Here is a 16,413-nt window from a genome sequence, read left to right on the forward strand (position 1 = left end):
AATGTGAAAAGATGTGCAATTCAGAATTGAGATATGTCGTATCATGAAAGGCAGAACTCTCCCAATCAATTCACTAAAATTCATTAATTGCCACTACTCAGGTGGCTCAGGAGTTGAGCGTCTCCCTTCAGCTCAGGGCTTGATCAGGGGGAGTCCCAGGATCAAGTCCCACATTGGGCTCCCTGTGGGGAGCCTGCTTCTCCCTCTGCCTGTGTCTCTGCCTTCTCTCTGTGTTTCTCATGAATAAATAAATAAAATCTTAAAAAAAAAAACTTTTAAAAAATAAAACTAAAAAACAAAGCATGAGCCACCTCCGCTGAGGACTGAGGCGAGATGAGATGATGACTATTTCCGGCTCAGGGAGGCTGCTCAGGACAGAGAGCCTGAGCCCGGTCACCCAGAGCTGCCACTGCCCTAGCAGCAACAGCAGTAAGAAGCTATGGCAGCGGAGACCAGAGAACTAGTGGCGCATGTATGGATGGTGGTGGGTTCCTGAGCCTGGACTCGCCCACCTATGTCCTACACAGGGAAGAGCAGAATGATGACCTCAACCCAGTGGTCCAGATCATTTATAGTGAAAAATTTAGATTTGTTTATTTTGGGGCTGTTATGCAGTGATGAAAGAAGTGAACGAGCTTTTCTTTATTTTTTAAAGATTTATTCATTTGAGAGAGTGAGAGTGAGACACAGAGAGAGCTCTCGTGCACACAAGAGCAGGGAGGGGGAGAGAGAGATAGGAAGAGAGAATCTCCAGCAGATTCCTTGCTGAGTGCAAAGCCCTATGCCAGACTCAAGATCATGATCCGAGTTGAAATCAAGAGGGACGCTTAACTGAGCCACAGACGCCCCAGAAGTGAAAGAGCCTTTAAATTAACCAGAGATGCTACTGAGTTAAATGCAGCCAATCACAGAGTATGGCATTCTCAGAAAGTTCTCTTAAAGTCACTCAAAATGACTGACATGAGAAAATGAACTACATCACTGCAATATTTGAAAAACAGCCCCAAAACTATGAAGTTATTCACCACAGTATTAGTGGAATGGCTAAAAGATCCATCTGAGAAGTTTGAGTTTATTGTGATAAGATCAGGATGCAAAGAATTGTCATAGCTGGCAACATCAACAATGGATTATTCAGGGATTTAAATTTTGGGATAGTGAGATGCAATATGTCGACCCATTTCTTTTTTTTTTTTTTAAGATGTTATTTATTTATTCATGAGAGACAAAGAGAGAGAGAGGCAGAGACACAGGCAAAGGGAGAAGCAGGTCTCATGCAAGGAGCCCGATATGGGACTCGATCCTGGGTCCCCAGGATTACGCCCCGGACCGAAGACAGCGCTAAACCGCTGAGCCACCTGGGCTGCCCTGTCGACCCATTTCTTAAGGAGCATATAAGAAACACCTTTGTCTAGAACCAAAGACACTTCATAATCTCTAACACTACTGGCTATAATGATAATGCTATATTGGAGAGAGAAGTCCAGTACACTCTGGAAATAATCAAACTAGTGCATGAAAGTGCATACAACTATTTGAAAGGGATTTTACAGGACAGTGGTCTTTCCAAATATCCCAATCTGTTAAATCAGTTATCTGATTTACAACCAAGTCAGAGGTCACCCCCTAACTGCCTTTCTCATGGACATCTATGAAGACATGCTAGATCTTTAAAAAAAAAAAAGCTGGGGGGTGGGGGCAGCCCAGTGGCTCAGCGGTTTAGTGCCGCCTTCAGCCCAGGGCATGATCCTGGGAAAATGATAAAACAGTATGTCTTGGGCAGCCCGGGTGGCTCAGTGGTTTAGCGCTGCCTTCAGCCCAGGGCCTGATCCTGGAGACCCGGGATTGAGTCCCACGTCAGGCTCCCTGCATGGAGCCTGCTTCTCCCTCTGTGTGTGTCTTTCATGAATAAATAAATAAAATCTTAAAAAAAAAAAAAAAGACATGCTAGAAAACCAACGTGATAAGGAGGACATTCTCTCTCTCTCTCTTTTTTGGCTTCTATTATTATGATCATCACCTTTCTGATTCTAGCTAAGGTGGTTTGCCATTTAGAAATAATATAAGTGAAATACCCTGAAGAAAGTCTGATATATAGAAAACATTCAATAGGTGGTAACTAAAAACAAAACCCAAAAGCACAAAATAGGAACCAAAAAAGATTGTTAACCTAGATATAAAAACTACATTCAAAACTTTTTACAAAAAACACATTTAAACACATAATTTTACCTCTGTACAGACTTAACTACATAGCTTTAACAAATAAAAAGTAAATGTTAAAAGAAAGAAAGGAGAAATAGACAAATCCAATTATACCTGTAGATTTTAGCACAGCTTTACAGGTAACTGATAAAATAAGGCGGAAAATAAAGCAGTAAATTAATTTATTAAAAACTAATAGCAATTAAGAGAATGTGCAGTTGGCAAAAGGAAAGCTACATGGACCCACTCAGAATGCAGAGTCCAGAACAGATCATCTGCTTTACAAAAAGATGACATAGCAATTGGGTCAGGAAAGAAGTGTTTTCCACAAACAGTGCAATTAACAGGACTTGATCATGTGACTTGCTCTAGCCAATGGGATGTTAGTAGAGTGATAGTAAATGTGCTTGGTGGGACCAGCCTTGAGCCTCAGCCCGTTTGAGAACACAGACAAGTAGGGTGCTGATTCAAGGATGAGAGTCACAAGAAGTAGACCTAGACTCAGACCTGTAGCTTAAATTAGGGCTCCTTTAGATGACCTGCCAACATATGAATGAGCCCAGCTGAGATCAGCAAAGCCACATGAGCTGACACATAAGAAGTATTATTCCATGCCATGAGATTTTTCTGGATGTTTACTGAGCAATGCTGACTGATATATCCATATAAACAAATTTAAGCTTGGACATTACCAATAAAAATAGAATGTATAATTGATTTCATATAATAGATTATAGTATAGTAATGAAAATAAATGAGATACAGCTATACACATCAACATGGATGAGTTTCTTTTTGGATGAGTCTTAAAGTTGCAGTATAACATGATTCCATTCATGTCAAGTTTAAATAAAAAGCAAAACAGGCTTTCTGTTTCCTTACTGAACTTCATCCAAAAGCCATTAGTAGAGGAGAAAATGGGAGAAATGATAGGGAGCTAAGGTGGACCAGAACAGGGGATCAGTCTAAGCACAGTTAAGAAGGTATCTGTACAGGAAAGCTGCCCGTCTGCATTGTGTCAGAGCCTGAGAAGCACAAGGAGGGCATCCCTGTAGAAGGATGTAAGGTGTGTCAGAAACCAAGTGGGTTGAGGAATATATCTAAATTGAGGTGTAGGAGAAGTGGCCTGGAGTGGGCTGTCTCAAGCAGAACAGAAAGAGCCTCTTACAGAGGAGAAGCCAACTGCAGCATGTGAGAACCAGAAAGGGGTGAAGAAACGTAAACAGGTATGGGGGAGAAAAGGGATCACAGAGTGTTAGAGCCAAAGAGGGTGAAGAGATCATTGGCATGATGTGTCAGAAATTCAGCAGAAAGAGAAGGGAAATGAAGTGGGAACTCAACCAGGATAGTTAAAGCCCAAGGAGAGTGATGGAGTCTTCATGTAGGGGAGGTGCCAACAGGGAAAAAAGAGACTGGTTATCCAGAGGAGAATTAATCAATCAATCAGTAAATCCATTAAGAATAAGTGAGGAGTGGGGATCCCCGGGTGGCGCAGCGGTTTGGCGCCTGCCTTTGGCCCAGGGCGTGATCCTGGAGACCCGGGATCGAATCCCACATCGGGCTCCCAGTGCATGGAGCCTGCTTCTCCCTCTGCCTGTGTCTCTGCCTCTCTCTCTCTGTTTGACTATCACAAATAAATAAAAATTAAAAAAAAAAAAAAGAATAAGTGAGGAGTGCCTGGGTGGCTCAGGTGGTTAAGTGTCTGACTTTTGGTTTTTGCTCAGGTCCTGATCTCAGGGTCCTGGGATCGAGAGACCCCCATCAGCTCCATGCTCAGTGGGGAGTCTAAGGATTTCTCTTCCTCTCCCTCTGCCCATCCCCCCTGTTCACCCCCACCCCCGCCAAAAAAATAAATGAATTTAAAAAATTAAAGCCAATTTTTGGTATACTGAGTTTGGAGGTATCTATGTGAACTCATGCTTTTCATTATGCAAAGACATAAAAAATAAAGATGTAAAAAATGGTTATGTATGTATATGGATATATGTGCATATACACCTATAGCTCTCTCCACTGAGAGGGCCTGGGAGTAGGAAAATCAAGCAGTGAGAATCCCTACTACTCAGATCCTGGCTTCTCAATACCATTGTCCAGTAAAAAGAATCAGGTTTCTCTGTCTGAGGAACTATTAATTCAAATGAGACATGACACCTAAATGTTATGTGTGATTCTGAAAGGCATTTGGGTAAAAAGAATGATATCAGGGATCCCTGGGTGGCGCAGCGGTTTGGCGCCTGCCTTTGGCCCAGGGCGCGATCCTGGAGACCCGGGATCGAATCCCACATCGGGCTCCTGGTGCATGGAGCCTGCTTCTCCCTCTGCCTGTGTCTCTGCCTCTCTCTCTCTCTGTGTGACTATCATAAAATAAATAAAAATTAAAAAAAAAAAAAAAAAAAAAAAGAATGATATCAGATTAAATGGCAAACTTTGAATAGGCCCCAAAAATTAGCTGATAGAAGCATATCGATGTTATTCTCAGATGACTGAACTATGGTTAGAGGGATAATATCTGTTTGTAGGAAATACACACTAAGGTATTTTGAGTGATGGGTCATCAGACTGGCAACTTACTATTGAATGGCTAAGGGGAATTTTTTTTTTTAAGGGGAATATTCTTTATAGTGTTCTTAAAACTTTTGTATGTTCATGATTTTTTTTTTAAATATATGTTTTTTTTTTTTAAATTTTTATTTATTTATGATAGTCACAGAGAGAGAGAGAGGCAGAGACACAGGCAGAGGGAGAAGCAGGCTCCATGCACCAGGAGCCTGACGTGGGACTCGATCCCGGGTCTCCAGGATCGCGCCCTGGGGCAAAGGCAGGCGCTAAACCGCTGCGCCACCCAGGGATCCCTGTGTTCATGATTTTTTAAAAATTTATTTTAGAGAGAGGGAGTGGGAGTGGGGGGAGGAACAGAGGGAGAGGAAAAAGAATTTCAAACAGACTCAGCATGGAGCCAACTCGAGCTTGATCTCATGACTCTGAAACTATACCCTGAGCAGAAACCAAAAGCCAGACACTTAACTGACTGAGCCACCCAGGAGCCCTATTTATGACTGCTTTACAATCTAAACGAGGGATGCCTGGGTGGCTCAGCAGTTCAGCGTCTGCCTTTGGCTCAGGGCGTGATCCTGGAGTTCTGGGATCAAGTCCCATATCGGGCTCCCTGCATGGAGCCTGCTTCTCCCTCTACCTGTGTCTCTGCCCCTCTCTGTGTCTCTCATGAACAAATAAATAAAATCTTAAAAATAAAAAAATCTAAACTAATTATTTGAAAATGAGCAAAACAACTCAGTATTTTCTAATATACATATGTACTTAATAAAATAATAAATAAAAGAAAAATCATTAACACAACATTCAGAATACAGCACTTCTTGCACAAAAAGAAAGAGATGATCAAGTAAAGGCACATAAATATACTGGTATATATTCTGGGTTAGTGTATATATGTGTGTGTGTGTGTGTAGTAAAGGGGGGGCAGAAGAAGAGGGGGAGAGAGAATCTTTTTCTTGTTAAAGATTTTATTTATTTGAGAGAGAGAGAGAGAGCACGTGAGAGCATGAGCAGAGAGAAGGGCAGAGGGAGAGGGAAAAGCAGACTTCCCACTGAGCAGAGCCCAAAACAAGGCTCAATCCCAGGAGCCCCTGAGATATATAATTTTTTTTTTAAAGATTTTATTTATTTTTTCCTGAGAGACAGACACAGAGAGAGAAAAAGAGAGAGAAGCAGAGACACAGGCAGAGGGAGAAGCATGCTCCATGGGAGCCCAACGGTGGGACTCGATCCCGGATCTCCAGGATCACGTCCTGGGCCGAAGGTGGTGCTAAACCGCTGAGCCACTCGGGCTGCCCTAGATATGTAATTTTAAAAGAATTATTATTTTTAAGATTTGAAAAATTTATTTGACAGAGACAGAGAGAGAGAGAGAGTGAGAGAGAGAGAGCCCACGCACAAGCAGGGGAAGCAGAAGGCAGAGGCAGAGGGAGAAGCAGGCTCCCCTCTGAGCAAGGAGCCCGATGCAGCACTCGATTTCATGACCCTGGGATCATGACCTGAGGCCGAAGGCAGACACTTAACCAACTAAGCCACCCAGGTGCCCCATAAAGTAATTATTTTTAGTATGTCCTAAGAGATTCTCTCTCTCTCTCTCCAGGGACCCCCTAAAAATAAATAAATAAATCTTAAATAAAATAAAAATTATGTATCTAGTTATACAGGAAAACCAATCAAATGATAAAAATGATAATCCTAAAACAAACTGAAAATACTTCATTAATTTCCAAAATTTCTACTATCAAGATATATTATGTTTAGAGAACTGGTAGATTCTTGGTTAATTCTTAAAAACTGCTGAATGACCTGAAAAAGAAATTTAAACATGAAAAAATTCAGACAAATAATGAAATGGAAGACTCACCTATGAGAAATGTTAAATTTTTGGACAATCCTTTTTCCATTGGCTAACCAGATCTGTACATTAGTGATGGGTTCCAGGTTGTTTAGTTGAACAACAGACAAATTATTTTTATTCTCAACTTCAATACTCTTTGACTTAGAAACAATTTTTGGTGTGGCACTAAGAAAAGCCAGACAACAAAGTTAGATGAATATCGTTATTAAGCAGAACTTAATCACTGAACAATTACTATAAAACTTTTACATTAAGTATACCTTTTAGGAAGATTTTATTAAGTCACAGCTCAATAAAAACACAAAGATATAATATTACTTATGTCCATCATATATGATGAATGTAGGCACCTAATGAAATTATACATATCCAAGTAACTTGTAAGACTGTAGAGTGCTATGTAAACATATTGTGAGTAATTATTCAAATAATGTCTTACAGAATAGACAATTTTATAGGGCTGACATATCTGTAAACTTTACCTTTATGTACTATTCCCCAGATTAAAATTTCTATAAGAATTTAGAAGTTCTCAAAAACAAAAACAGGCCAAGAAAACAGAAAGAAAACAAAGGCAGGGGATCCCTGGGTGGCGCAGCGGTTTGGCACCTGCCTTTGGCCCAGGGCGCGATCCTGGAGACCCGGGATCGAATCCCATGTCGGGCTTCCGGTGCATGGAGCCTGCTTCTCCCTCTGCCTATGTCTTTGCCTCTCTCTCTCTCTCTCTCTCTCTCTCTGTGTGTGTCAATAACATAAATAAAAAGAAAAAAAAAAAAAGAAAAAAAAGGCAGGGGGGAATGTGCTGGATAGCTCAGTTGAGTCTGAGCCCTGTATTTCTCTATAGAAATTAGTTCTTGTATTAGAAAGGGGAGCGGGGGGGGGGGGGAGGGGGGAAGGAAGCAAAGTATATCCTGATTATTCTGAAAGTCACATCTGAATAATTTTATATGTGTGGATGAATATACAGATATCTTTATCAATCTGGATAATCTATGAGAATTCATAAGACTGACCACATATCTAACCTCTTTGTATACTGTCATAAAGCCTACTTAGAGGGCAGCCCAGCTGGCTCAGCAGTTTAGCGTCACCTTCAGCCCAGGGTGTGGTCCTGGAGACCCAGGATCAAGTCCCACGTTGGGCTCCCTGCATGGAGCTTGCTTCTGCCTGTGTCTGTGCCTCTCTCTCTCTGTGTATGTGTCTCTCATGAATAAATAAATAAAATCTTAGAAAAAAAAAAACGTGGGATCCCTGGGTGGCGCAGTGGTTTGGCGCCTAGGCGCCTTTGGCCCAGGGCACGATCCTGGAGACCCGAGATCGAATCCCACGTCGGGCTCCCGGTGCATGGAGCCTGCTTCTCCCTCTGCCTATGTCTCTGCCTCTCTCTTTCTCTCTCTCTCTCTCTGTGTGACTATCATAAATAAATAAAAATTTTAAAAAAATGAAAAAAAAAAACCTAACCTACTTACATATGATGAAGACTGTAAATTTGACAGTTAAAGGCTTTGATAGGGATACTAACTTTATCACTCATTTTTTCATTTTTATTACTTCAAATTCAGATACTTATCACAGAACATAATGTGGAAGGCACTGGTAATTATAAAACGTACCCTATATTCAGAAGCTAGCATATGTACTCTGTAACATTAATGGCAATGCTCACGTAGTGGGTGCAAAGGAGAAAAAAGATTTGCCCATGAATTGCCTAAGGTCCTCAATAATCTAGGTCCTTTTAATTTGGTTACATCAAAAAAGCCTCCATGATTTCTTTTTCTTCTTCTTTTTTTTTTTTAAATTTTAAAGATTTTATTTATTTATTCATGAGAGAGATAGAGAGGCAGAGACACAGGCAGAGGGAGAAGAAGGCTCCATGCACCGGGAGCCCGATGTGGGATTCGATCCCGGGTCTCCAGGATCGCGCCCTGGGCCAAAGGCAGGCACTAAACCACTGCGCCACCCAGGGATCCCCATGATTTCTTAATGTACTGTCAGTATATGTTAATTTACACTAAGGTAAATAAGAGTTAGGACTCCTCATAAAAGTTAACATGAAACATCTCATTTCCAATGAGAGAAATGATAATATAAAAAATACTGACAATATAAAATAATGACAAGCTGAATATTAGTCAAGATGTGTATGGAAAGGACAGATCACGAGCCTACTCACCTTCCCAGTCTGTGACCTTGCCCTGAGAAGGGCTGGAACACAGGCTTCGTGGACATACATACTTCATTTTTTTTGTCTTCAACTTTAACATCCACCTCCTCTTTATCAAAAATTCCCTGTAATTCCAAAGGTAATTCCCTTGAAAGGTAAAGAAACAAAGTAATAAAGCTCCCAACGTTTTTTCTTTCTCTGAAAAACTTACTTTGTACACAGAATTTAAAAATACATAGAAACAAGAGGCATATAATCTTCACAATAAAAACTAAATGTAATTTTAAATGTTTTAATTTTTTAAAGATTTTATTTATTTACTTATGAGAGAGAGAGAGAGAGAGAGAGAGAGAGAGAGAGAGGGGCAGAGACACAGGCAGAGGGAGAAGCAAGCCCCATGCAAGGAGTCTGATGCGGTACTCTATCCCTGAACTCCAGGACCACGCCCCAGGCCAAAGGCAAGCACTAAACTGCTGAGACACCCAGGAATTCCCTAATATTTTTAATTTAGTTTTTTAAAAAGATTTTATTTATTTATTTGACAGAGAGTGAGAGAGAGAGCAAGCGGGGGAGTGGCAGAGAGAGGGAGAAGCAGGATCCCTGCTGAGCAGGGAGCCCAATGCAGGGCTTGATCAAAGGACCCTGGGATCATGACCTAAGCCAAAGGCAGACACGTAACCAACTGAGCCACCCAGGCACCAGTAAAGATTTTGTTTTTAAGTAATCTCTATACCCAATATGAGGCTCAAACCTACAACTCTGAGATCAAGAGTGGAGGCTTCAATGACTGAGCCAGCCATGTGCCCCCAAACTAAATGTTCTTAAAATAATATAGTCAAATAATATGAATACCAAGAACCAAAGAATACAGAGTAATTTTTAAAATTACAAATTCATGAACAGCTTGAGTTATGCAGTAGTACCTAGAATAGTATGAAAGTCATAAAATATTTGATGACTACTGCTAAATTTAAATAATTTGATCATTTTATAGGTATCTGAATAAAACTAAAAATGTGCTAGAAAAATCAGGCTCTCATTTCCATTTTTAAGTGAAAATATAAAAAATTAAAATATATGGGACGCCTGGGTGGCTTAGTGGTTGATCGTCTGCCTTTGGCTCAGGTTATGATCCCAGAGTCCAGGATAGAGTCCCACATCGGGCTCCCTGCATGGGGCCTACTCCCTCTGCCTATGTCTCTGACTCTTTCTCTGTGTCTCTCTCATGAATGGCTAAGTAAAATCTTAAAAAAAAAAAAAAAAAAAAAAGATAGACTTACTCTAGATATAACAAAATCAAATATAAAACATGCAGAATTTTTAAAAAGTTTTTACATTTCATACTCAGAGAAAGATCAAAGTAAAAGAGATAGGATGTGGACTCAGTCTGGGGCTTTCTCTAGTATAGCAAGATGCTTCTCTTTGGAATAATGTAAACTTGAGATGAGCAGACTCCATCTGTTTGTGACTTTTTTTTTTTTTTTTTTAAGTAATCTCTATGTCCAACATGGGGCCCAAGTCACAATCTCTTGGGCCCAAAACCCCAAGATCAAAAGTCACATGCTCCACTAACAGAGCCAGGCAGGTACCCCAAGCATGCAACTCTTGATCTTGGGGTCATGAATTCAAGCTCCATGTTGAGCCAAAAGCTTACTTAAAAACAAAACAAAAACCCAAAACACTTTGGTGCTGCAACTCCTAGATTTTCTCTACATATACAGTAAAACTCCATATAATTATTTTTTCCACAGATGGTACTGATCTATATATACTATTCAGTATTCTGCAAACTGCTTTTTAAAAACAGTATACCATAGAAATCTTTTTACGTTAATACACAAACGTCATTCATTTTTACCAAATGCATGCTATTCTGTTATAAAGTAGATTAAATAGAGACACCTGGGTGGCTCAGCGGTTGGGTGGCTGCCTTCAGCTCAAGTCATGATCCCGGAATCTGGGATCAAGTTTCCATCTGGCTCCTATGAACAGCCTGCTCCTCCCTCTGCCTGTGTCTCTGCCTCTCTCTGTGTCTCTCATGAATAAATAAATAAATCTTAAAAAAATAATAATAATAAAGTAGATAAAATGGCACAAAATGGTATAAAATATTTACATTTTTTGATTTGTAATACCTCTGTATATATTCTATTTGCATTTTATACATGTAACAAGTATCCCCAGTCCAGCACTTATCTTTTGACTACATTTAAATGTCTTTTGGTATATATGTTTTTAATAATTACATAATGAAATTTATCCATATTTTTATATTGCTTCTGGGATTCATGCCAACTATAGTTATATGCAATAATATGGATTTTTCCAAATGAAACATGCCTAAGATAATCCTTCTACTTACAAAAACTACTTATCCTTTTTCTTAAAGATTTTATTATTTATTTCAGAGAGAGAGAGAGAGAGAGAGAGAGCGCACAAGTACCTTGGAGGGGCAGAGGGAGAGGGAGCAGCAGGCTCCCCACCAAGCGGGAAGCCCAACTCAGGGCTTGATCCCAGGACCCCCGAGATCATCCTGGGCTAAAGGCAGACACTCAATTGACGGAGCCACCCTGGTAATCCTGCTTACCCTTTTTTGACAGAGTTCAAAAACTGCTGACTTGCACCATCAGTGTAACTTCTGAAATCATCATTGACTGTGAATCCATTTTTCCATAATTTTATACTTACATCAACCTGCAAAGCAATAAGAAACAAAATGTATTATGTTAATAAAACATACCAAGTTAAAGGTTTGAAAAAAAAATTTTTTTTAAGACTTTATTTATTCATGAGAGACAGAGAGAGAGAGAGAGGCACAAACACAGGCAAAAGGAGAAGCGGGCTCCATGGAGGGAGCCTGATGTGGGACTCGATCCCAGGTCTCCAGGATCAGGCCCGGGCTGAAGGCAGTGCTAAACTGTTGAGCCATCCAGGCTGCCCTGAAAATTTTTTTTAAAGCTGAGATATAACTGACATATAACATTGTGTTAGATTTAGGTATAGACATAATGATTTGTAACTGCATATATTGCCAGATGATTACCACAGTTTAGTCAGTATCTATTATCAAACAAAACTACAATTTTTTTTCCAGTTTTACTGAGAAACATACACATATCACTATGTAAGTTTAATGCATACAGCATTATGGTTGGATTTACAGATATTGTGAAATGATTACCACAATAAGTTCAGCTCGATTCTATCACCTCATATAGATACAATGAAAAGAAAGAAAAAAATTTCTCCCTGTGATGAAAACTTCAAGGATTCACTCTCTTAATTTTTCTTATATCATAGAGCAGTGTTAACTATAGTCATCACATTGTGCATATCCCCAGTACTTATTGATAATTGGAAGTTTTGACCACCTTCTGCCAACCCTCACATCCTCTGTAAAATTTCATGTATCATTCTCAAGAGCAAACTTCATATATAAAATATCAAAAAATAATGTATATTGGGGTCTCTGGTTGGCTCAATCTGTAGAACATGAAGAGTCTCAATCTCCAGGTTGTGAGTTTGAGCTTCATGTTAGGCAGAGTTTACTTAATTCAAGATTACCTTAGGCAAAACACAGGACTGATTAAAAAGCTGTTTAAGAAGGTATCAGACCGGGCAGCCCGGGTGGCTCAGCGGTTTAGTGCCACCTTCAGCCCAGGGTGTGGTCCTGGAGACCCGGGATGGAGTCCCACATCAGGCTCCCTGCATGGACCCTGCTTCTCCCTCTGCCTGTGTCTCTGCCTCTCTTTCTCTCTCTGTCTCTCATGAATAAATAAATAAAATATTTTAAAAAACATGTTAGGGAAAATAACCTTAATAATGATGGTATATATTATTAGCACATCTACCTACCTAAGTACTAAGTGTGTAACAAATCCTGTTTAAAGTATTTTCCCTATATAAATTTAATTACTCCTCCCAAAACCTACACAAGGTAGGTATTATCATTATTCCTTTCATATAGACAGAAATAGAAACACAGAAGATTGATTAGATTGTCCAAAGTAGGGCAGCCCAGGTGGCTCAGTGGTTTACTGCTGTGTTCAGCCCAGGGACTGATCCTGGGGACCCGGGATCGAGTCCCGCATTGGGCTCCCTGCATGGAGTCTGCTTCTCCCTCTGCCTGTGTCTCTGCCTCTCTCTCTCTCTGTGTGTGTCTCTCATGGATAAATAAATGGAATCTTAAAATAAATAAATAAATAAATAGTCCAAAGTCACACAGTTAATAGAGGGTGGAGCTGTGGGCTTGAATCCACACTTTTTTGTTTTTCCCTTGAGACCCCCACGGAGGGGGACCTGGGTCGCTGGCTTAGTCAGTTAAGGGGCTGACTCTTGGTTTTGGATCAGGTCATGATCTCACAGTTGTGGGATGAAACCCAAGTCAGGCTCTGTGCACAATCTGCTTCAGATTCTCTCTACCTCTTCCTCTCATTCACTTTCTGTCTCAAATAAAATCTTTAAAAAAAAAAAAAAAAAAGTAGGCTCCAAGCATAGCATGGAGCCCAGTATGAGATCAAGACCTGAGCTGAGGGGGATCCCTGGGTGGTTCAGCGGTTTGGCACCTGCCTTTGACCTGGGGCATGATCCTGGAGCCCCAGGATCAAGTCCTGCGTCAGGCTCCCGGCGTGGAGCCTGCTTCTCCTTCCGCCTGTGCCTCTGCCCCTCTCTCTCTTTCTATGTCTATCATAAATGAATAAATAAAATCTTAAAAAAAAAAAAAACCTGAGCTGAGGTCAAGATTAGGACACTTAAGGGACACCTGGGTGGCTCAGCAGTTGAGCATCTGCCTTGGCTTCAGCATGTGATCCCAGTCCTGGGATCAAGTCCCACATGGAACTCCCTGCCAGGACCCTGCTTCTCCCTCTGTCTGTGTCTCTGCCTCTCTCTATCTCATGAATAAATAAAATCTTAAAAAAAAAAAAAAAAAAAAAAGACACTGAGAAAAAGGGTGGCTCAGTGATTGAGCATCTGCCTTTGGCTCAGGTTCTGATCCTGGGTTCTGAGTCCTACATGGGACTCCTGGGGTGAGCCCAGCTTCTCCCTCTGCCTATGTTTCTGCCTCTCTCTTTGTGTTGCACATGAATATATAAATAAAATATTTTTTAAAAAAACCACCACTGAGAAAAACAAACAAAACTGAAAAATACAGATGCCTGGATGGCTCACTTGGTCCAATTCTTTTTCTTAAGATTTAATTATTTGAGAGATAGAGAGCATGGGAGGGCTGGGGAGGGGGTGTGGAGGAAGTCCTGAGCAGACTACACGCTGACTGTGGAGTCCAATGAGGGGCTCAATCCCACAACCACCCCCCTCCCTCCACCGCAGATCATGACTGAAACTGATAGATACTTAAACCACTGCGCCACCCAGGTACCCCTAAGTGCCTAGACTCTTGATCTTAGCTCAGGTTTTCATCTCAGGGTTGTGAGTTCCAACCTCATGTTGGGCTCTACACACTGGGCATGGAGCCTACTTAAAAAAAAAAAAAAAAGAAAGAAAGAAAGAAAAGAAAAAAAAAAGAAACTTAAAAACAAAAATCTAAAATTGATAATACACTTATATGGGAGAATATAATGTCTGAAAGGGAAGGAATATTCAGGGAACAAAAGAGCTCTTAGAAGCTGAAAATGAAAATTGAGTAAAAAGACTGAATATAAGATCAAAGATTCTAAGAGCTTTCAGGGAGTAATAACGTGGCACCTACAAAGGCTCAGATACCATGGGGCACCTAGATGGCTTGGGGTTAACCACTGACCTTAGTTTCAGCTCAGGTCCTGATTTCAGAGTCATGAATGAGATGGAGCCTCACAACAGGCTCACTGCTCAGCGTGGAGTCAGCGTGGGATTGTTTCTCTTCCTCTCCGTCTGTCCCCCCACCCACCCCCCCACTTGCCCATGCACACTCTCTAAGAATAAATCTTAAAACAAAAAACAAAATACCCCCCCCCACACACACACAACAAAGGCTCAGATACCAGAACAGCATTCTATCAATCAAATGTGAGGGCAGCATAAAGGCAAATTTAGGCTTGCAAGGTTTTAAGCTATCTATTTCGGACGCACTCTTCTCACATATGCTGTTTTATATTTATAAAGTTGATCCAGGGATGCCTGGGTGGCTCAGCGGTTGAGCATCTGCCTTCAGCCCAGGGCGTGATCCTGGAGACCCAGGATCGAATCCCACATCAGGCTCCCTGCATGGAGCCTGCTTCTCCCTCTGCCTATGTCTCTGCCTGCCTCCTTCTGTGTCTCTCATAAATAAATAAATAAAATCTTAAAAAAAATAAATAAATAGAGTTGATCCAGTACTGGTTTCATCAAGGACATTTTTTTTAAAGATTTTATTTATATATTCATGGGAGACAGAGGGAGAGAAAAAAGCAGAGACACAGGCAGAGGGACAAGCCAACTCCCCATGGGGAGCCCAATGTGGGACTTGATCCAGAGACTCTAGGATAATGCTCTGATCCGAAGGAGAACCAGGAGCTCAACCACTGAGCCATTGAGCCACGCAGGGGACCCCATCAAGGACACTCTTAATAGCAACTAGTGTGCCCCCCACCATGTGTAAGCAAAAACCACAATAATTCCTAGTATGGTTTGGTGTTACAGCCTTCATTCCTCCCAAGGCATTGGCAGTTTTACCCACCATTGCTTTTGCACTATCAGTGCAAAATCAACAGTGAAAAAGATAAATAATATCTTATTACTATGAAAACAGTTTGACCTTGTGGACCGAAAACATAGTCCCTGTTTTGAGAAACACTGGATGAGAAAAAAGTTATGGACATTTACCTGTTTCTTCTGTTCGGTGGGAGACATACATTTGGCACCAACCTTCTCAGCTTCCTCAAAAAGGCTGTCAACAAAATATTCACAATTTCTTTGTCGATCATCACTAAGAGGTTGGTTGTCAGATCCTGTTTCACAAACCCTAAACAAAAAAAGAAAATTAACCACTACTATAATGTTTCTAAAAATTTACATAAATTTCTAGGTAAAGGATCCTGAACTGAGAGATGCCTCCAGTTCCACAGTTTATTTTTTTTTATTTTTTTATTTATTTATGATAGTCACACACACACACAGAGAGAGAGAGAGAGGCAGAGACACAGGCAGAGGGAAAAGCAGGCTCCGTGCACCGGGAGCCCGACGTGGGATTCGATCCCGGGTCTCCAGGATCGCGCCCTGGGCCAAAGGCAGGCGCTAAACCGCTGCGCCACCCAGGGATCCCCAGTTCCACAGTTTAGACACACTTCTAACTTAAGATTCTAGCAGATATGTGACCTTGGGAAGTCATTACCTTTTTGGTCCGATCAGTGCTTTCCCAACTTCAGTCTACTGACAATTGGGGAGGGATAATTCTTTGCTGTGTAGGCTGCCCTGTGCATGGTAGGATATTTGGCAGCATCTATGGCCTTTATCCACTAAATGCCTGCATACTCCACCCACACCCATCTCCAGTGTTATAAAAACCAAAATCATCTCTAGACATTGGGGGGGGGCGTAAAATCTCACCAAAAATTTATTTAAAAAAATAATAATACTCTACTACTTTTTAAAATTGAGGGGATCCCTGGGTGGCGCAGCGGTTTGGTGCCTGCCTTTGGCCTAGGGCACGATCCTG

General features: G+C 41.0%; 1 protein-coding gene across 4 annotated transcripts in view; it reads right to left on the reverse strand.

The window, feature by feature from the left end:
• Positions 1-16,413, reverse strand: part of UBXN2A (UBX domain protein 2A) — a 44,305-nt gene that overhangs the window by 4,934 nt on the left and 22,958 nt on the right. For 3 of the 4 annotated variants that reach the window (XM_077843973.1, XM_077843972.1, XM_077843974.1), the window contains exons 3-6: positions 15,582-15,720; positions 11,371-11,477; positions 8,793-8,930; positions 6,626-6,784 (exon numbers count right to left, since the gene is read on the reverse strand). In XM_077843973.1, the coding sequence (XP_077700099.1) occupies positions 6,626-6,784; positions 8,793-8,930; positions 11,371-11,477; positions 15,582-15,720 (543 nt within the window). The remainder of the gene's footprint in view (positions 1-6,625; positions 6,785-8,792; positions 8,931-11,370; positions 11,478-15,581; positions 15,721-16,413) is intronic. The other variant, XM_077843975.1, reaches the window with a different exon arrangement.

Source organism: Canis aureus, chromosome 12 (assembly GCF_053574225.1).
Source record: "Canis aureus isolate CA01 chromosome 12, VMU_Caureus_v.1.0, whole genome shotgun sequence".
In the NCBI taxonomy this organism is placed as follows: domain Eukaryota; kingdom Metazoa; phylum Chordata; class Mammalia; order Carnivora; family Canidae; genus Canis; species Canis aureus.